Source organism: Gasterosteus aculeatus, chromosome 9 (genome assembly GCF_964276395.1).
Source record: "Gasterosteus aculeatus chromosome 9, fGasAcu3.hap1.1, whole genome shotgun sequence".
Taxonomy (NCBI): domain Eukaryota; kingdom Metazoa; phylum Chordata; class Actinopteri; order Perciformes; family Gasterosteidae; genus Gasterosteus; species Gasterosteus aculeatus.
The window spans coordinates 9,458,317-9,480,240 of record NC_135696.1 but is presented as its reverse complement, the minus strand read 5'-3'; the positions used below and the strand labels follow the sequence as shown (position 1 = coordinate 9,480,240).

The following is a 21,924-nucleotide window of genomic DNA, read 5'->3' as shown; positions in this document are numbered from 1 at the left end:
CTAGAGAAACTGGAGAAGATGCAGATGGAGGCTCAGGAGGCGGTCAAGATGCAGGACCTGGCCATGAAGGAATCCGCAAAACCGCTGCAATAGTCTAATTGGCAGAAAATTCCTTTCAATGGATGGCAAAGACGAGGCGTGTACACGCGCTAATAGAGTTTGCATGGACAGTCAAGTGCAATATGAAGACGGGACGGATAAGAAGGGAGCAGTCAACGTTGCTCGACCACTTGTCTCACGTCAAAGGATTAGATCTATCACTCGGCATATTTTTCAGTGTGGTTGGCTACTAAGACCTGCGTACTTGTTCTATTTGTATCATTGTATCTGTAATTTGGCGTTTTGCATACAAAATTCAACAGCTTCTTTTTTGAGTGAATCTAAGATTCATGTTTTGTATCAAAGAAAGCAGTAGTTTGTGTTGTGTGTTAGTGTGACATTCACAAAACCAGTCTTGGATTGTTTGACAATCATTTAAGGAACAAACAAGGAGCAATACGTGGTACATTTCACACACCAGTATTTCCTGGATATAAAAATAAACACAATTTTGTGAGGTTCCTCAAATGGTGTTTGTTTTTGTTCTTTACTCGTGTCTTGATACCTTCAATAATAATATCTTTGTAATTTAAAGGGTAAAAAAGAAAAAGCCAGCACAGCATAGAAACAGCAGCTACTTTGGGAGGATTTATTGCATTTAACCAACATGCTCCTGTGTCTTTATTTTTTCTTTCTACCCCATTATAAAGCTTTTGACACAAGCCAGTCTTTTGACAAAAACAGAAAAAGGAGTGGCAGTGAAATCAAGGAAGTACTGTACAAAACCACATGGAATGACTAACACTGCGAAGTGTGGCACTTTAAGGGTTAGCTTATGTTCGTGTTTATTTGAAATATCTTGAAGAAAGTGATCCACTTATTTCATTTTTTTTTTACCCTACCTCAGTTTTAGAAATGCACATTCTTTTGACTGTTCGAAGGAAAAAAAATTACCCGACCTTTTTGAAAAATATACAAGTAGAAAAGTAGCTTTATCCTTTTTTTCCAGGAAATCTGGCACATAAAAAGGGCTGCTCAGTAACTTTCAGCTTTGACGACACCCCCGTCTCCCTCGCTGATAAATCTCTTCCGGCCTCTGACAACAGAGAGAACATAGTTTTAAAAAACATTTAGGGAAACGAGAGTGTAAGTGACAAATCCAGTGCGGTGCACTTACCGACAGGGACAGAGATCTCTCAACTTTACATCAATGACTCCCATACTGAAGCTCCTATCAACAAATTGCTCCAGGAGGAAATATGCACGAGGAACATCAATGTTGATTTCAGCAATGTCCATATAGACTCTTTCATAGCCCTGTAACAGACAAAGAAACAAAATACATTTTCTATGAAGGGCATGTGTTTACAGAAAGATCACATGGAGATGTCCTACCCTGAGAGGACATAATTGTCTCCCTATTTTGTACACAGAGAGACTGAGCAGCAGAATCCTCTGCTTGAAAATGAGGCTTATCGGTGGTTGTTATATTTCTACGAGTGACGATGATAATGTCATCCTCTGCTCAATAGCTGACCATAAGTATTCTAGAAAGTCCAGCCCCCCCTTTTATTCTGAAAATATTACTTTATTCTCCTAATATAAAAAAATAGCAGAAATGTTTTATGAAAGGCACAAGCTTTTAAATGACTTAGGTTTAGAAATGAGTTTAAATGTATTTATCCCACCGTTGTGGTGAATGGGTACCAAAGGCCCATTTAAAGAGGTAATTACACAACAGAGGAAGGAAGGGAAATAAATGCTATTTGACTTAGCAAGGATCAAAAATAAATAAAAAAACTTAATCCACAGAAGAATACATATTTGAAAGCAATACAAAATGCCTGAAACCCTTACTGCTTTATTTTTCCTTTCCGTATTGTTATATTTCGATTTTATCTCACGCCTAAATTTAGTGTTTTACTTTACATAATAACGACTTGTCCCCATCATTGGCTGCAGAGCAATTTGCCAGAATGCAGGAAATTAAGTGTTTGACGTTTAGAATCTTTCAGGGGGAGCGACTCCCAAGTCCCCCTGCTTAATATGTGAGATGTGCCCTTACCGCTGTAGATACCAAACTCACGCCCTTGCCGCCCATTAAACAGCATCGTTTAAGGCTGGCTCCACAAATGATGCTTGGTGAAATAATGGTGTAATGCTTGATTCTTGCCTTACCCTTCTCATTTGGTCCAGAGTGATGACCGTGGACACAGAAAGGGACTTGAGTAGCTGCAGAACCATTTCCAAAGTTTTCTCTCCCTTGGACTCCAACACCATCACTATCGCCTGAGGGGAAGCGAAAAATCCACAACTGTGCTTTTAGTAACAACAAAAGAAGCACTTGAGTGCTTCAGTTTCCATCCACATATAGGATGATGTCACGCTTCACTTTGTTTTTCTCATGTTTAGCCTCTAGAACACCGGTTTGGTGATGCTTTCAAGGAAATCTGAGTTTGGGCTGTTTACCTCATAGACAAACTCATGGTGGAAATGAGGAACTTCCAGATCTCTCAGGCACCTCTCAGCCTCCTTGCTGTCTCCAGACAGGATGTACTCCTTCAGCAGCAGGTTCATCTGGCAACACAGAGAATAGGAAATGATAGTTATTGACCTATTTGCAATTTTTCTTGGACTTCAGGGTGTGTTCTATGAATCATTAATAAAGAACAAGGTGTAGACCTTCCCCAGTGTACTTTCTGTATCCTACCTCTTTGACGAGCTGTGTGACGGGTCTCTGTCCTCCGCCTGCACCCCACTGGTTGTCTATGCGCAGGCCTTCCATGCTCATCCTCAGCAGCACCGCCGCCCGGTCCAGTGACACTCTGCAGGAAGAACAACAGGCTGAGCTGTGACACTGAAAACATTGCGTTTCTTCACCTCTCTCTTACCTGCAAGTGACCACACTGTGTCTCCCCTCGCGCACACACATTATGTGTTTAACTTTTCTATCGCTCTGTTACAAGTACTACCAAATCCTTTGGTCGGGACCTAATTCCTATGTGATCTGCTTCCTTTACCTTTTTAATACATTTCAACTTACTCTTACTATTCTCTTACATGAATCAAAGAACACCTCAAAGAAAGGTCCAGATTCTCCTGCACTTTTGTGACCACTATCTAAGCTCAATGTAACAATAGAACCATCACACAGTATGTACACCCAATCTGTATGATATTATTGACAGAGTACACTTCTCTTTAGGGATTTGCTATAATGTCTGAGGAGATGATAAAGATACAGGAAAACGGTAAAGTACCTTGTGTATTCACAGTCCACTCTGCCTTTGTAGGCCTCGATGTAGCTCTTGGACAGTATTTGGTCGCTCACGGCTTGTGCAATGAATTGGCCCACCAACTGGAGAAGGAAAACAAAGTGTAAACAAAAGCAGCTTCTGTTGCTGCTGTTATGTTACACGCCTGATGATGCAAATTCAAAGAGTGCTCTACATGCATGTCCTGCTAGTTTGGCTTTGCTGCTCAGGTGTTTGTTGTGTTACAGATGGGCTGTAATCAATTTTATTTTATATTGCTGTGTTGCATTTTGACAAAAAGGATCAGTTGAGTCCTTAAATGAAGCAGATCACCTTGTTTAATGCAAGAGATGACAGATGTAGACTGCAGCCAACAGTCAAGCTTATTAAGTTTATTAAGTTCATTAACAACTAACGCTGAAATACAGCCAAAAAAACAAACAAATTGATTTTGTTTCCAAATAAAAAAAGAAACCTTTCTCTGGTCCGCAGTAAATAATTGGAATGAATAAAATCAAACAGGTTTAATCCACTCCTTTGAGAAAGCCCAACTATATTTTTAAGTCAGACAAACTATTCTATTATACATTAAGTCACGATTACTAAAGAAGTGGTATCACAGAAACACTGGCAGATGACCGCCAGTGGCCTCAGAGGTTTACAGTAGTGTGGCCTCGGGATCTGTGGACACTAAGAGCTTTGCTCCGCTGGCCTCGACAAAGCCTGCGCTTATCACTGATCATTGTTCCTGTTCAGATGCAGCTCTCATTTGATCCACTCCCACACACGCGAGGAGAGAGGAGTGTGTGTGTGTGTGTGTGTGTGTATGGGAAAGTGAAAATGGGTGAAGGGAAAGAGGTGGGGGCCGGGCACAGTCCTGACAGCCCTTTAAACCCACAGAGAACCGGGAGAGCGGGACAGACGTGTATGGTGAGCCCCAGTGAGACAGCGACAGGCGGGAGGGGGGGGGGGACAAAGACCCCTTTGTTCTTTGCTGAGGTTGCATTTTGTGAGCACTGACAGACAATGGACAGAGACCTCATGTTTATGCTGCATGAAAGGCCGGCAGCTCAAATACAGACACGGCTGGTGTTTACTGTAATGGGGTCACACATCAGTCTGTCGAAATGTCCCGGTAGCGTGGTGGTGGTACTTGGAATATCTTGAAAGCCCAAATCAGGACCACGGATATATGATGTGGATTCACTGCGGCTCCTGTTTCTCAGTTAGCACCCATACATAAAATAAGTTGCAAAGTGAAGCAGACTTCTCTGCAGACGCTGCGGAGACTCACCTGCGGGGCTCCCGGTGTGTCCAGGACCAGATCGGGCAGCTCCAGCAGCAGTTTGTCGAAGGAGATTTCCATGTCGCCGCGGGACAGCACCGGCCCACACAGATCCGCCAGCAGCCTGGAGGTCAGCTCCCGGTGGCTGGCTTTGGCCTCCAGCGCCAGGGACACGGCCAGCGAGGGCACCTCGCTCCGCATGGGGCCCAGGTTCAGTTCTGCGAGCAGCTCCTGGACGTAGGGAGAGAGACGTTAACCAGCGCGCGTGCTTGGTGGGTGTGTTCCGGTCTTTCGGGCGGGTTGTTTCCTGCACACTTACCGCTACTTCGTTTGTGTCTCCGTGTTCAAAGTACTCCTGCAGTATGGGGCTGACTGTGTTCTCAAAGTCCCTCTCATCCAGCGGAGGAACCACAGTCTCATACACACAGTTTTCCTGTCAAAACACAATCACATTCCAGGTTGAGTGTGTGAGAGATGAGCTTCAATAAATGATGAAAATATTGATTCCACATTTGCTATTTGGTCTACCGTATAGTAAAACAAAACATAATGTGAAGTAAGTCGGTACAGCAAAAACACAAGCGGCGCCTACAAAACACAGTCACATGTATTGCACATTATGAGGTTTTCCAAACGCACCAAACACCAAGGTCAGTACCTGAGCTTCGTCATAGTTGGGGTCTTTCTGATCTACCGCCTCCTGTTCATAAACTTCCCCAGATCGGCCCCACACTCCTTTTCCTCCGGCCCCACCTGTGATCGGAGGTCAGTGACAATATGAGACTTTTAAAAACTTAATAATATGGTATCAACTCCGTGATCAGTGTGGTTTTGAAAAGATTTATTGGCGCACACACAGGTCTGGTTTGTTGTATTGCAAACAAAGAAAATAGCCTTTCATCTAATAGTTCCCTATTCCTTCGTGGAAAGAAGGTTAGGTTGCAGTTTGGAGCGTCAAGTTCTCTCAACACGATATCCCTAAAAAACTCCGTCAAATACCTTCGTCACAAAGTGGGATGTCATGTCCCTAAATAACTGAAGAGAAAGGCAAAGCTGATCTTTCAGCACTGAAGGCAACAGCTTGAGTCTCTGCTAACCTCCTGTCAGCTGATTTACACACACTGCAACAGAAAACAATCTATCATTTGTCGGATTAAATCCCACTGTATGGTGCTAGTTTTTAGATAAATCCTCAGAATCTGCTTATTAAAAGCCTGCTTTAATTACAGGCCTTGTAGGGTTAAGTCTCTCTTCTTCGTTTTCAAGCGTAGGTACAACTCCATCGTCAAGAAGGAAATAGGGGAAAGTGAGACGCTTGTGACAAACGGTCAACCGTTGCGGTCAACTGAGCGAGTAAGCAGTTAATTTGTGTTTTAGTCGGAACTATAGAATATATAATAACATTTTTGTATAGCAGCTGTACTCTCCTTCACACCTCCTCATCACACGCAGCAAATTTCTCATAATGGTCTTATTTTGTGGTCAAAACAAGTAATACTCGTTTATAATACGGTTTATTATAACATTGCTTAAGGCTCCATTATTATTATTATGTATGTGTGCCCACATACCCACGCTACAGTTTTCAAACCAAAGTACCAAATATGCTGTGATATAATCCTTCTATCTGGAGTGGGTTCATCTCCGTCACACCAACAAACACCTGCTGGGATTGAAGACAGTTTGAGAAGCCCAATACCGAGCCGCTTGTGTGACATGCTTCTAAAACCTTGATTAGTCCAAACCGAGAGGTGGCAAAGCGCACGGCGCTATATTTAGCACAGCACACATCGCTTGTGCCAAAGTCTTCCACTTCCAGCATCTGAAACGCGTCACACAGCCGCTGTATTTGTGTGACAAATACTGCCACAGGACTTTTACTGCAGTAAGCGCTCACAGCTCAAACGACAGAGCTCCAGGGGTGCGTCGGTTCTGTTGTGTAACCCCCCCCCCAAAAAAATAAATGTTAAAAAGAAAAACAAACGGACGTCGTGCCACAAAACGCTCTGCTTGCCCCGGTTTAATATTCCAATGTGATGACATGATTGAATTATAGTGAAATACGGACGCTTCCTACCCTTCTTTGGTAGACCCCTTCCCTTGCCCAGCCGGGACTTTCTGTCCAGCAGCTTGCTCTTGGGGCTGGCGGGGGCCACCGAGGTTCCCCTGACCACGTCCCCGTTATCGCTGAACGAGTCCCCCCTGCCCGAGTCCCTGGACGAGTTCTTCCTCAGCCTCCGCTTGGCCTTCGCCTTGAGACGCGCCTCATGGATGCTGCTGCTGGCGGAGGACAACCAGTTGCCATTGAGCTCATTTTTGAGGTTTTTGTTGACCACCGATCCCGTGTTGTCTTCCTCTTCGGATACCAAGGAGTCACTCAGATCCTCTGCCTCTGTTGGATGTCAGGACAACATTTGGTGGGAAAGATTTCAACAAAAAAAAGAAAGAAAAAAGAAGAGAAAGTGTGAGTGAGTGAGTGGCTTTCGTGTGCAGAACAGATCACACTAGAACGACACGCATCCTCTCCGCTGCAAAGGGCCAGCAAACACCAAAACAAATGGAGGAGCGCAGTGTGGCAGCGGGATACCAGCGACGTGCTCGACGTCACAAAACCTGCAAGCGGTGCGAGGAGGCGAGAAACTCCGCCACGTCCTCGCGCGGGACGCGGCCGCCGAGCCGCTGAGCCGCCGACACGAACTCACCGGCGGGGATCGCGTTCAGCCAGGCTGCGCAGTCAGTCGCCATGTTTTAGGAGAGAGAGAGAGAGAGAACGGAGATGTCTGCAGCTGAGTGATGCGCGAATGAGACCTGCACGAGGAGCAAACAGATGTGATCAGACGAGGGTCGATAAGGCTGCGGAGACACAGACCCCCCCCCCCCCCTCCTCTCTCCCCCACTTCCCCTCCATTCAAAGTCACTGTGTTGATAAACAATGGCTGACGTTAAGTGTCAAAGTGAAGAGCTGCGTCACAGCGACAAACTCACAGACGTTTAACTTAAACGGCGCGATATCTGGCGTTAAACCCGCGGCCCACAGTCTATTGACCGATGTCGCATATCGCGGTCAGCGGTCAGCGACGATAAGAGAAAATGTTCATATCTCAACTGCCATCTTTTAGTTACACCGACGGGACCGTTTCAGTCCTAAACGACACCGACGTGTAGGTGCATTCGTAACTTTCCGGCCGTGTGTATTGAATGATCCAAATAAAACCCACTCACCGTCCGTCGCGTCCAAGCTTCGAACTCTGAATCCAATCCTGTTGTTTTTGTTAAATCTACCCGGCAACGCGAGCGCGCAGGTTTGGGTTTCGTCTTCTGATTGGCTGGAGATGCGTCGGTGTTTTTAAACAAAGAACCAATGAAAAAGCAACACGGACTTTTCTTCTCGCATGTTCCGAGTAGATTCTGTTGTTTACATTTGTTGCCTGTCTTTGGCGTTGCAGCTCTATTTCTATTTTCTGATATATAATAAAATCACTGATTCCTGTTGTCACATCATTATTGACAATTATTATATTTGTTACATAACCAACCGTATCGGTTCGCTTAGAATGATATGCTTTGTAAACCTACTTTATGAGTAAGCTGACTTAATTCGTGACACTGCCATTTTCAATAAAAGTACAATAATTTTGGACCGGACCAGTAATACATTTCCAAACAAAGAAGAATATCACAATAAGTAACATGTTATTTAGTTTTAACCCAAAGATGTGCTCTTTAAGCTTCAACACTTGGTGGAGCTCTTTCACAACCCTCCCACTTACACCACACAATAGTAAACGTACTGTACCCTGCAAGTGTCATGTCTGCATTGCTGTCATACATGATATAGCATACAAAGTGTTGTACTTAATAGAAAGTAAAATACCGTAGTACAGTTTAGAATGTTTATTTACGTTTTTTTGCATCAAAAATCATATGATAAGCTTGTCAAAGAAAACAATATCATTGATGTATAAGGATCAGTATTCACAGTATACAAAAACAGAATTTGTCTTAATAATCCCTACGAACGAATCATTGGCAGATGAAAAATTGCATGCTTAGCTGATAAATTAAACAAATGGTCCAGTTTAAGGTCTTCCATATTTAAGGCATTATATTTGTTGGCAAATATGACTGGGATTGCTGTATGATTTTAATTGAACATGAAACTTCAAGAAATACATATATCTTGCAGAGTTCAATTATTATCAATCCAAATGATATGATGAAAAGATGACAGAAAAACAGCAACAGCCTTTAGATCACCACATTTAAATAAATATGTAATAGTGTGTACATCCATTAAACACACTCGTTGCATACAACAAACCTGAGAATCATATTTTTAACTGTCAAAACATTCCTTGGCACAAATTTTAAGTCATTTTGCAACATAAACCAATACTGTAACAATGTGTCATCTCAGTAATTAGACGTCATTTAAAAATGATTTGCATTCCAGGAAATAACACATTTCATCACACACAATCCAATAAAATAATCTGTAAGAAAATTGGTAAACCCCCAAATGGAAATTGAATATTGTAGCCCAAGGTATTTACAAAATTGAGATATTTGTGGTTGTCAGTGCCAATAAAGACCCCCAGACATCCCTTCCCCCAAAATATCAAAACAAGTGCAATTGTCCTCCTACTCTAGCTTGCATGTGTCACATTATCGATGCTGCAGTTGTCCATAAGCTGTTACCAACAGCACATACACAAATCTGTCCTCTGCTCCTCGCTGCACAAGGCGTGAGAAGTCAAGCAGATGTTAGTGTGCAGCTGTTTCAGCCATAATCCCCGACAGACTCTCCTCCGCCAGCTGGGACAGGTATTTCTGTGGACGAGCGGAAGACATTGAAAACAGTTTAATATATATACGCACACACATATACACAGTATATATAAAATCAAGAAAGGTCGCGACAAGAAAGCTACATCTTGATAATGTCTGCATCGTTGTAAGAAATTACAAACAACATATACAAATATAAAATAACCAGCTGGCAAATTGTCCCCAGCGGCAGTATGTAAACACACCATTAAAGCTAGTTAATCATTCAGAGGCCATATTCTTTTTTTCTTCTTTTGGTACTGCAAATGAATTATTTTGGTGAGAAGCAGCACATCTTATGCTGCCTCCGATTTAAACTAAATCATTAATAATGCATACAATAATTAATTAGATTATGCAAATGATTGTTTGAGTAGAACTATAAATTTAAAGAAAAACGAAAATCTGTGGTCAAAGTAGGGACATAAATATATCTTCAATAATTAACTACGAGAACACAAACACAAAGACCTTTGACCGAAAGCACATTTACAACTTTTTTTGTTCCTCTTGGAATGTAAATCCATCAAAAGTTATAGCTGCTCCTGCGGTTTGCCTCAGCTGTGCAGTCGGGGGCGAGAGAAATGCAAGAAGGCTCATTGCTGAGTGGCCAGTATCAAGAAACATAATACAGTTGCAAGTTTACATTCAAATGCATATGCAGTATTTGTTCTTCTGTTTTTGCTTGTTTGTCTGATAATCTGACTGCATTATTAGCTATAATAGTCTTTAAATGACTTTTTCCGACAAATAGTTTGAAGCACAAAGACATTTCATTTAAAGTCTTATGATCTTCAATTTTGTGACATTTGATCTGGCTGAATTTGGACAGTCATTTAAGACTGACATAACAAGCAGTTAATATACACTATATTAATTTTCATTTAGAAAAGAGAAGATTTTATGTGAGATTTAAAGATACATTTATCCCAAAAATATGACGTACATAAAATGAAAGTCGGAGAAACTTAATGGGAATTGCATGTGTTGGATTTATAGCCATAACTCCACAACAGGTGGTGATCTTGACTGTGGAGCACATCAGCAGTGCTTACAGTACAGGGGAGTTTTCTGGGATACCCTTTTCAACAAATATATTTCATTTCTTAGTGTAAAAGGTCTAACATCACATGCAAACATGATGTATCATATATACAGCTTGTCTGAACAAACATATTTAGCATCCTCATACAATTCAGGGACGAAAGAACAAATCCAACGTGGGATTAAAATCCAGATTATCATGTTATTCCTTCTCATCATCATCTCCTGAAGGACCAGTGTCAGCGGTCCGTGTGTACCTGTAGGTTCCTGTAGTGTACAGTGCTGCGGCAGTGAGTGGTCTTTGCAGTCTCCTCACTGTTGTAGAAAAGTCCGCAGAGTTTACAGAAGAATCCGGTCTTTCGCACAATGAACTCCACTCCTATCGGACCGAAAACACAACCATGAGCATTCTTGCAAAAGGTGTTTACCACGACAGCACTTGAGGCAATACAGTTGCTGCACTTGGTTTTAATTATATAAATCAAATGTCTTCATTGCTTCCAAGTTTTGAAAGTGAAAATAACCTGCTTATTTTATTCGCTGAACAACTTTTGTCATTCTCATTTATTCAAGCTACATACACGTCGTACTTCTGCAATCCAATTACCAGATTTGCTCTTAATTTGGAATGTAGATATTTTTGTTAACTTTTAACAGTGTATGATGATAAGATTATTACCCAGTTACCTTTGTTTTTGTATTTTGATGACTATCAAAGTAAACTCCAACAACACATATCTGACTGTGACCATAAAAATTTTTTTTTTTAAATGGCGGCAACAACAACAACAATCAGTGCTGAATTTGTTTCAACCAAGCTATCAAAGGACACTTTTCTCACAAACACATACACACACAAACTATTGTTGTTATCCTGCACCAGGTCTTACTGTATGTACAGTAAGTCTCTATGCTGCAGGTGCACCATTAGCCATGTGCTTAGCCGCGTCATTCTGACCCTAATGAGAATATAAATACTCATCGCTCAGGAGTGCATTTCAAAACCTGCTCACAGAAATAGGTCAGCAAGTGGCCAGGCAATTCCAGTCAATTAGAGCGCTAATGCAACGGGTGGTCAGTGCACTTATTAATGGTGTACATGACAACACTATATCTTTAGGACTAAAACTACACGCGCACAACTCATCTCTGTGACCACAACCAAATATAGACCCTTGTACTGGGTTTGGTTCAGCCAAAGAAAAACAATTCAGTTTGATCATTATTTCGCCAAATCTTTTTTACAGGACGGATAACTTGCTGTCAGAATAAAAAAAAATTGAAGATCTCATATAAATGTGTATTCAGTTTTCATATATTCAGGTTCAAAATGATAATTGAACATGTGCCTACCCAAAGGGATGCTGTGTTCAGCTTTGTCCTGCTCACGGGATGGCGGGGGGGCCTCAATCTCTGCAAAGGGCATGTAGGTTAAATTGGCATTTTTTTAAGGCATGACAGGAGAGAAAAGACCAAATGCAGAAAACCTTTTAACCACTAATGCACCACGACGCATTTCGTTTTACTAAACAACTTATATTTTAACTTATATGGGTGGAATATCTGAAACTAGTAAAAAAAGATTCAATCCTTGCTTCCTAACTGCGTAACTAAATCTCTCATATTTCTGCTGCAAATAGTTGAACGTCATTTTAAAAACTACCTTTTTGATGATGGCCATCCTGGTGTAGAACCCCGTTATTGATGGTTTCCGAGACCGGTCTCATTTCCAAGGTTTTGTTATCCTCGGATACGGAAATGTGGTTTTCCATTGGCTCATCTGACGGCTCACTTTTGGTTGCTTTATCTTCTAAACATGCGTGCTCCAGGGCAGCCTTGAACTCCTCACTGGGGAAGTTAATAAGGTTGGTGCTTGGCGGTTCAGAAGTCACTGGACCCGGTGCCGGCTCTTCATTACTGGCTGCAGTTAAAGCACTCATTGGTTCCTCATTTATAGATGTTTCTGCCGGCTCTCCAGCATCCTCGCAGAACTTTTCCTGATCAGACTTTTCATTAGTTGTCTCCTGCACCTCACAGGAGGAGGAGCTAGTTGGTGGCATCTGCTCCCCCACTGCTTCTTCCTCTGCAGACTCTTTGGAGCAGGATGCACACTCTTCCAGGTCTGGAAGGTCTGGCTCAATGATGGAATCATCTTCTCCTCCCACTTCATCCACAGTGACCAGTTCCTCCATGTTCTTGGGAAACCAACACTCTTCATCGGTGTCATCTCCACGTCCTCCCTCCTTCACCTTAGAAAATGGATTGAGAATAAAATTCATGAATACTCGGTTCTGCGGTCGAAGTTGGCTGGAGCTTTAACAAAGATGTTAACAGTTCTGCTGTGAGGATTTTGAATGTGTATTTAGTAGCATAATGCCGACTCACAGCGTCTCTTTCTTTAGCACATCCAGTCGACTCTTTTGGCGTAACAGATTTTTCTTTTGACTTGCGATCCTGGAAAAATAAATGCGTTAATAGCTAAAAAAGGATATGCCCTGAAAAGTATACAGCAACAGCTGACACAATGAAAGCTACTCACAGTATTTTCAGTGGTGTTTTCTTTCTCATGTTTGTCCGGAGTGATGTACCTCCTGCTTGTCTTCTTGCTCCTTTCTCTTCCTGGTGAACCCTGTCTCTTGTCTTCTAGTGTTCTGCGAAGGGGCTCCTCAGTTGTCCCAAACTCAGAATGCCTCGACCTGCTGTGGTAGTCGCCACCATCCCTCCTCTTTGGCTTGGTGTCATGCCGCTGGTATGGAGGTCTGGGTGGCTTGTCTGACTTGTACATTTGTTCCTTTGCGTAGAACTCTTCCTCCATGTTCCTGTAGGAGCTGAAGGACTTGCCATGAGGGCTGCCTCGTGGGGGCCAGTCTCTATTGCCCCTCATCCCTTCACTTCCACCTCCTCCTCCTCCTCCTCCTCCACCATCTCGCTCATCTGCAGATCTGGAGCTGATGTGATCCGAGGGCTTCTGGTAAGCCTTCCGACGGTCAGCCGAACGTCCATTTTGCCGACTGTCATCCACAGTCCCCCCATTCCTCCATGGGTCATCTCTCTCCCTTTCGTCCTCGCCCCTTCTTAAGTGTGATGACCAATCCCAAGAGCCCCGACGGGGGCCCAGGCCATTGCTGTTTCTCTCCGGACCCCTGCATGGTGCTCCCTGGGGGCTGTGGGCGGAGCTGCACGATGTAAAACTGGGGCTGTGGGAATGAGGACTCAGCGAGCGGCTGATTGGGCTGCGGGAGCGCGCCCTCTCTGGTATGTAGCTGGAGAGAGATGAGGGTCAGATTGCACGGGGAAATGCTCTAAATCTGCGCTTTGTAATGTCATTTTAGAGATCGGAAATATCCCCTTGGCTTGAGTAATCTACAAAACTTTTTCAATGGATTTCCATTTTGCCTTTCTCAAGTAAAAAAAGGAGTCTGAGGAAGCAGAATTAAAAGTTTCCTTACGGTTCTTGCATCTCATCCCGATCCCGCTGAGAGGTGATATCCTGGATGATGGACTGAAGATCTTTACCTGGTTTCTATGCAGCAAATAGATCCCTGTTAAGTAATTAGCCGACGCCGCCTAAAACCTGCTGTTTGCTTTGTTATTCAGCCGTACCTTGAGTTGCAGCTCCTTGTACCTCTTAGACATTCGTATGAGAAGTTTCTGATCGTTAATCATAGCGGGAGTAAGTTGGTAGTATTGAACCATGGCCTGAGCGGCTTCAACATATGCCATTTCCAGAAATGCCTGGCGGGAGAACAGAATATTGCTGTGAACAATAATCCTCTTCTGACATTTATGTGGTTTGTCATGTCATGTTTCACATTTCACATGTCTGGATTAAAGATAATCTTTGAAAATCATCATCTTAAGTCATTGCGCTTCGTTACCATAATAAACCACCATAGCAGCTGCTTTAGTCCATGAAACCAATACCATGATTTAAGTACAAATGATCATCAATTTGAGATGCGTGATATTAACTGTGTGATTCAGTCCTGATAACTGAAACCGGAGAGAGTTGTACTGCCACTGTACTGGTAGTTATGACAAGGTACATCGTATTACATGACAGATGTAGCAGAAAAACAGCTTTTGATATACACAGACAATTTGATCTGTATTTTGACACATTTCCTTCAAGACAAAATATTCACAGGATCAACAACTTTCTGTGCAAACACACAAATATTCATCCATTTACAGTACGTAAATAGTAAGTGATTGTTAATTACTATTATTCTTGTACCTGGTGAGTCGAGCGCATGAGGATGTAGTTGGTGACTTTGCCAAAGGGTAGTCCCAGGTTGATGACATCATTCTCCGTGCAGCTGCCCTCAGGGAGGTTACAGATGTGAACGACTCGTCCAGCTGTGGCCTTTCTGGGTGGAAATGGCTGCAAACAATAAAAACAATCACACCCATGAATATCAAGCAGGCCGATGTTAAAAATACAGTTTATCGATATTAACATCCTGCTTACATGGCATCAACACTATGAACAGTATATACTGGGATAGTCGTGGTGGTTTTGTTAACTTGTGAACAAACCTGCAAATCCTAAAATGACCTCTGAGATCCTGAGTGCACAGGAGTCTTGTTTTGTATGGTCAAGGAATCCAGCTGCAACGTGTAAGCTAGCAGCCTGCCTTTCTATTTCTTCATGGGTACTTATAAAAGATACGTCTGTAACTACGACATTAACAGAGTTTGGTTATTTTGTCCCTTTTGACACAGCGGCGATCACTGTCCTATAACAGCACTGTCCCTATTGCTTCCAGTGATTATGTCAATACTGAAATAAAACAGAAATTTAATCAACATTTCGTCTTCGAACAGTGGGCCAAAAGCATCAACGCAACCAACACATCAAAGCCAATCAAAACCGTAGGAAACGGGTCTGTCTAACATTAGTGTAACACTATCACACCGGACGTCATGTCACTTTCCCTCCTTAAGAAGACCCACCTCATTCCGTCTATTAATAGATCCTTGGCAGTAGTGCAGGGGTGATAATGAAAGTTTACTTGTTTGGATTTAGAGACTTGTCAGCTGACCGGCCTGAGACACTTCACACAGTTGACACAAATCCCTCCGGGCTGATCGATAGAGCGACTTGCTTTGCGTTTGTAATCCAAAGGAAAGTGGGTGATGATCAATAAATTCTACCGTATGTCTTCCCCGAGACGCTCAAAAGGCCTCACAGACAGTAGTGAGATAGAGATAGTACAGAGATGGTGAAAGTCATTTAATCTGCTTCAGTTTTAGATATTGCATTATCATACTTATGGACAATCTGTTGCTTTATCATTATCATATTTATTTATTGATTTGTTTTGGGAATCAGGATGTGAGGAGCATGTAAAGAAGAAGACTTTCATCACATTATATTGTTTCACTTTTCTTATTAGTTCCGCAGAAGAATTTACTTTCTACATTTATAACTGCGAAGGAAAATACAAACAACTGACTTAATCTATCTTTATTCATTATATTCCCAGACTCTGACTACGACTAAACTACTGTTGGACAACTCGTGTTCTCCCAACATCATTATGGAAAGCGGATGTAAATTCAGAGCCTCGTGTCTTGGAGTCTTATTTCTGCCACCACTGTGCTGCCTGCGAGTTTTCCAATGGCCCTCTTCCTCCTCCTCCTCCTCTTCCTCCTCCTCCTCCTCCTCCTGCTCCTCTAGCAGATAGAGCTGACAGAGTTACATGTGAGTGGTGTCCAAATACCTCAGACTAGCGGCTGGGGTTTCTGCTTTAACAAGGAATTTGTTCAGGGAAAATGCTAACAAACACTTAACACTGGATCTAACAGCGTGAAGTGTGGAAAGTATGATATTTAATACGCAGCCTGTAATATAATCGGAAGAAACTAAATCAGTATTCATAACATTCATACCATAACATTGAAATGATATTGTATCTAAATAAAACATCTGATATTAGTGGTTAATAAACTGACCTTCCTTTGAAAGAACACATAATCAACCGTACCGCCCTCAACAAAAGGAAGGTCTGTATGAGCCGGAACCATTGATTTCTGTGCCACAACTGATTCTTTTCAGGCCGGCAGCATTTCTACTAACATCTCTGTGCCATCACCAGGACACACAAAGGTCAGCGCAGGTCGTGGTCAATAAACAGATCCAGAAATAGGCTGTTTATGGTCTTGAGAGATAAGAAGGAACAAGAGTCTTGCTCACGACACTCACTTGTTTCTGACCTGTAAAATGTTGTATGTGCCTGGAAGCTCAGACAGTTTGAACACAGCATTGCTGTCACAGTTGAAGTTGACTCGGCCTTTGAGCGCTAGCGGTTTGTGTCAACCGCGAACCAGAGGCCAAAAGATGCCATGAGAATGCCACACTGCCACACACACACACACACACACACACGCGCGCGCGTCATTCTGGTCTCTTATGGATCAAACAAAAATACAATTTGTACAATTATGCTATAAATCGCCCATACAAAACGGAGGGATAGTTTGAGTAACCTGGTTTGCTCTAAAAAATGTTTTGATAGAATTGACTATGGTTGGAAAAAATCCCACAAAAAATACACAATTTCCTACCTTAAATGTACTTTTCCTTAAATCCACCAATCAGACAATAGACCCCTAGACCCCGGTCAAGAGAGATAACGGCAGAGTGCGTTCAGCCATGTGTTCTGTGCCTGAGACTCTCTCACCACGATCACCCGCTGAGCTACAGGGCCAAATGGCCTAACAACCATTTCACAGTGAGCGCTTTCCTGTTTCCACTGACAGCACGCTGACCGTCATTAGCTGGAATCTCTCCACGGGACTTGTCAGTTTATCTGTACAAAGCAGGATCCATGTGTGAGGATCCACCATGGGGATAGTCGGTCTGGCCTCACAGATTCTCCCCACGTTCCATCGCAGCGCGCTCACACAACGATCCCTCAGATCGCTTAACCCGTCTCTCACCAGCCTGAAACGTTACACCGTGGCGTGATCACGGGTCGTAAGGTCGGTGCTCCTCACAGCAGCCAGCTGTAATCCTGTGTTTATCTCTGTCTGAGTCGTCCTGTCACATAAAGCTACTGTGTGACTTCAAGCTGGGTTGAGGAAAACAACTGTGTGCACAAGGATGCAAAAGATACGCTTGTATGCAGATGCGAATGCATCTCTGTACATGTTGGTCTCGTTATTGTTTCTTTTAGCTTTCATATACAACCAGACATAAATAACACTTGGTACGTTGAAGATAAATTCTAAATGTTTTATTGCATGCGGTGGTGCTTGTGCATTTGTGTGAGTGGTCTCTGTTCAACGCAGGACTTTAACCAGTAAAACACCACCTGTTCTGCTTTGACAGGTGTGTGTTTATAGCACCTCACATTAACTCATGTCGCACAGCCTATAAATATTTTTCCACAGCTACAATAAAACTCTGTGTCGTTAACCGACCAATTCAGGCTCCTGCTAAATTGGCTCCTATATTTCATATATTCTACACGTTTTTTCTTTTTGTAGTTGTACCTAAGGAGTGGGTCCTGTTAAATGGACAAACCAAACCAAAACTCACCCACATTTTGAGGTCAGTCGGGTTTAATCTCCAGGAGAAATCTCTGGCTCGAGATAAACCTTTATATATTTTCTTTCTTTTATGTTATATCAATCATGAAATATTATGAAATGTTAGTAATGCAAACAAAACAATCCTACCTGTTTTTTTTAGTGTAGAAACTGGTTTAATGGTTGTTTAACTGGTTGTATTTTTTGGAACAGGATCTGATTATTTTCTGTAAATTGGTATGGTACAGGATGCTTCAAGACCTGTAACTAAATACACAATGGACAGTGTGTGCAGAATGTATCTGCGTGCAGATCTGTCAAGTAATGCACGCGGACTGTTGAAAGCTGCATGCTGGGCATTAGAGATGGCTTTCCACATGTTAGCTGGGTCTAATTTTCACCCCACTCATCATCTGCTGCACTGGGATTTTCTGGAGACCGGCCTTCGTGATGGACGCCTATCAACAGCTGCTGTTTTTCAACCCCAGTCAGGAGGCAACACTTTTGAACAGGCCGACCAACTGCGCGGCAGCCGTCAGTGACAAATAGCTGAAGGTAAAGTGATTGGAATCAGCATAAGCATTTCTTCATTAATTGGTACCCGGACACCTTCCTAAATATAATATCTTTGATCACTCCTTAGCAAGCAAAATTTTGAAATTTGAGTAAGTTGACAGGCTGTTTGGCTCAACACGAAAATAGATATTCCTAAAAACGAATAGTCTTATAATGGTTAAATACATTTTTGTCTATGCAAAATAGATACAAAGTTCTTCATTTTATTTTATTTTAACCACCTCATGGCATGCAAACATCACTCCATGTGGCCTATTAAAATCCTGCACTGTAAGACTTTATGTGGGAAGCTGCTTCAGATCACATGAAAAAGGTTCTGTTTTGACGGTTTTACAGTAGAACACACTTACACATGTGACATACGCATCCGCCTGCCTCCAATGGAAACTATGAATCCCTTAATGTAAGTAGCAATAACAGCTACGATAAAGCAACACATCTAACAAATTATGAATAATATTTACGAATTTTAAAATGTCAACAATTCTATCGCTTTAATTGTATGATGAGACAATCATGAGACTGAATTATAATTAGGGGTAAAATAATGATATCAGAAAAGTTTCAACTTTTTCCTTTAGAGTTTCAACACTTTCCAACATTTTAGCCTCTCATTTAATGACAATATTTAGTGACACTTAGTCAACGTTTCCCCGCTGCTGAGTGCAACTTTCCTTTTAAAGAAACACAAGTACATGCAGTATATGAGAAGTATGCAAACGTAATTAGACATAAAATATAATAACATATCATCTTACTCTGCATCCAACATTATTTAATGATGACAGTTGGTCCTTTTCCCCAGCATTCTTCACCGCCGTCACAAAATTTGATTTATATGCCACAGGCAAACTAAAGCATTTGTCTGACCTTTGTCTCCTGCTGGGGTGAGACGAATCCTGTGTCTGCCGTGGGATAAGTCTTCATGGCTGCAACCGGCAAGTATGATGCATTAACTCCTGTGGATACATCTGTGAAAACAATTTGAAATCTGAATTTAACAATCTCTGCATATAGTGGACCAAGTGTGGGACAAAGGTATTTGTTTCCGTGCATCGTGAATGGAAATGTTTACTTAAAAAAAAGGTATTTTTTCATTTTTCTACCGTCACAATACTTTCATATTTACTCTGTTTCTTTCTCCCCAGCAGTGACAAAATATAGAAATTGTCTTTCTTATTTACACTGTAACAAATTGCTGTAAATTTACGGTGCATTTCGAAACGGTATCTTACGTCATAATAACTGTAACATACAGTTAAATTTCCATCCCTTGCTTGTTCATTAACGGCCAAAGTCATGAATAAACAGTTAAAGCTGTCAAAAGCTGAAAGCTTTTTTTTTTTAATTAAAGCTGCTTTAATAAGCTGTTAAAGCTGACTGTTGTGTCAACGCACTCGTTTCAAATCATGGTTCTGAAAGGCTTTCGTGTGTTGCAGAGAAATTCACCGCCAGAATAGGTGGAGTAACGTGTTTTTGTCGAAGACGACCTAGAGAGTCACGTCTTTGTGTGTGAAAATCGTTGGTTTGTTTATTTATTTATCATAGACTTTATTGCCCCGTGCATCGTCACTGCTGCTTTTCATCGCGGACACATTTGTCCCGCATTTTCCTCCACAACTTTGTTCCCCTCGACCGGCAAACCGACGTTTGTAGAGATCTCCCTCCGTGAATCAGAGGCCATCCGCGCGTCCTTATAGTCCGCCAATGACGGCTTGTATGAGCGGTCATATTTGCGCATTTCTTCCGACAAAAGCTCTTCAATCTGATTCACTCTCTCGTAAACATTCTTCGTTTTAACAATGGCGGTATTGTGCTATGAAAACGGAAATGTGAGACTCCGTAAAGGATGTAGTTAGCAGACCAATCGCAACCTTGTGCGCTGACGCAAGCCAAGAAAAATGGGTTGACGCACGCAAGGGGGTGTAAAAAGGCACGCAAGGGACACGCAAGGCGCTCTGCGTTTCCTTGCGTCGCTCTGAAAACGCAGAAGCATAAACAAGGCTTTAATTTACCTTGTTCCTAATCATTTTATGATTCATTTTTTTATTATTGTATACATGCAGCATTTTTTATGTTTTGGTTTTGGTTACAAATGTCCAACATTTTTGTCTTAAAGGCATCAAATTAACTCGAACCACTATGACCAAAATGAGTTCGGTTGTCTTTCTTTAATTTGTGGGGAATTAAATGCAAAAGTAAACAGTTATAAGTAAACGGTAACATTCTGGTATTTATAACACAAAAACAGTAATCCTATGGTAACAAACTGTAATCCAAATACGGCAACATACCGTATATTACGGTAGGGCACTGTAAATAAAACAGTAAGTTACTAGCGTTGACTGCCGGTAAATTGCAGTTAATTCACAGTAAAATTGGTTCAAGTTTATGGTAACTTACAGTAATCCATTATACGGTAACATACTGTATTCTACGGCAGTGTATCATAAAAAACAGCAAATTACTAGCACCCGCTGCCAGTATTTTACCGTTAATTGACTGTAAAGTTCACGCCAATTTACTGTAATCCATTTTACGGTAACATAGTGTAAAAACCATTTACGGTATTATACCATAAAATAACGGTACATTCCTGGCGTCCGTGTTGCCAGTAAGTTACCGTTTATTTACAGTGAAATTTTTTAGAGTGTACAGCTATTGTTCTCCAACATTTGTAGACACTGAACTGAAAGAAGAACCCACAAAAGGTAACTTATGTACCAAAACATGGCAACGAGTCTCTGAATGAAGACACTATATCCACAACTTATGGCTGCTCAAAGGTTTAGGTGTAAAGGCTCTTTAAGGCTTCCTGCGGCAACTCACAAGTTATACAGAAGCGATCAGGGTTGTGGGGACGTAGACATATGTTGTGCAGATACTGTCAATTTGGTAGAAAACTGGTGCTTAATCAGTTTCTGTATAGAAAAGCATTGAACAAGTGTCACCTCTTTTTGAATTTGCAGTCAAGAGATGCACAAACAACTAATTTTGAATATTAGCTCTGTGTTGTGGTCCACCATATTTTGAATGTTCATTCGGCACACTCCAACGTATTAAAATACACTGTGTCAAGTTATGAAAACATGATGCCTCGTGTCCTCACGTGATTCTAAAAATACTGCCTGACCTCCGTCTATCACTCCGTTTGACATGCTCCATCAGATAAACATCACTGTAACATGGCTAACCACGGAGGCCCTCGTGGGGACACACGGGGTACCTGACCTTGAGTTGCAGCAGAGTAGACCATGGAGTTCATCCCCACCGGGTTCAGACCTCCGTCAGAAGACCTACCGACGGAGTAGTGAGCAGCTCCAGCCGATACCACCGCCGAGCTGCAACGATCAGAGAAGGCTG

At 42.1% G+C, this 21,924-nt stretch overlaps 2 protein-coding genes across 3 annotated transcripts in view; both read right to left on the bottom strand.

Annotated features, from left to right (window-relative positions):
- Nucleotides 1-459: 459 nt before the first annotated feature.
- pdcd4b (programmed cell death 4b) lies at nucleotides 460-8,002 on the bottom strand. The gene is made up of 12 exons (XM_040187417.2): nucleotides 7,801-8,002; nucleotides 7,281-7,386; nucleotides 6,656-6,970; nucleotides 5,237-5,331; nucleotides 4,898-5,011; nucleotides 4,588-4,809; nucleotides 3,300-3,397; nucleotides 2,750-2,864; nucleotides 2,509-2,616; nucleotides 2,218-2,328; nucleotides 1,217-1,356; nucleotides 460-1,135 (listed from the first exon to the last, which is right to left on the bottom strand). Exons 2-12 carry the CDS (start codon nucleotides 7,321-7,323, stop codon nucleotides 1,075-1,077), a joined length of 1,422 nt encoding a protein of 473 aa, XP_040043351.1. The 5' UTR covers nucleotides 7,324-7,386; nucleotides 7,801-8,002; the 3' UTR covers nucleotides 460-1,074.
- A 455-nt stretch (nucleotides 8,003-8,457) lies between these two features.
- rbm20 (RNA binding motif protein 20) overlaps nucleotides 8,458-21,924 on the bottom strand; it is a 36,664-nt gene continuing 23,197 nt past the window's right edge. For both annotated transcript variants that reach the window (XM_078080481.1, XM_078080482.1), the window contains exons 4-14: nucleotides 21,793-21,902; nucleotides 19,432-19,532; nucleotides 14,687-14,833; nucleotides 14,053-14,184; nucleotides 13,899-13,972; nucleotides 12,989-13,712; nucleotides 12,835-12,903; nucleotides 12,113-12,698; nucleotides 11,803-11,862; nucleotides 10,707-10,828; nucleotides 8,458-9,408 (exon numbers count right to left, since the gene is read on the bottom strand). In XM_078080481.1, coding sequence (XP_077936607.1) covers nucleotides 9,343-9,408; nucleotides 10,707-10,828; nucleotides 11,803-11,862; nucleotides 12,113-12,698; nucleotides 12,835-12,903; nucleotides 12,989-13,712; nucleotides 13,899-13,972; nucleotides 14,053-14,184; nucleotides 14,687-14,833; nucleotides 19,432-19,532; nucleotides 21,793-21,902 — 2,191 coding nt within the window. In that variant the 3' untranslated portion in view covers nucleotides 8,458-9,342. The remainder of the gene's footprint in view (nucleotides 9,409-10,706; nucleotides 10,829-11,802; nucleotides 11,863-12,112; nucleotides 12,699-12,834; nucleotides 12,904-12,988; nucleotides 13,713-13,898; nucleotides 13,973-14,052; nucleotides 14,185-14,686; nucleotides 14,834-19,431; nucleotides 19,533-21,792; nucleotides 21,903-21,924) is intronic.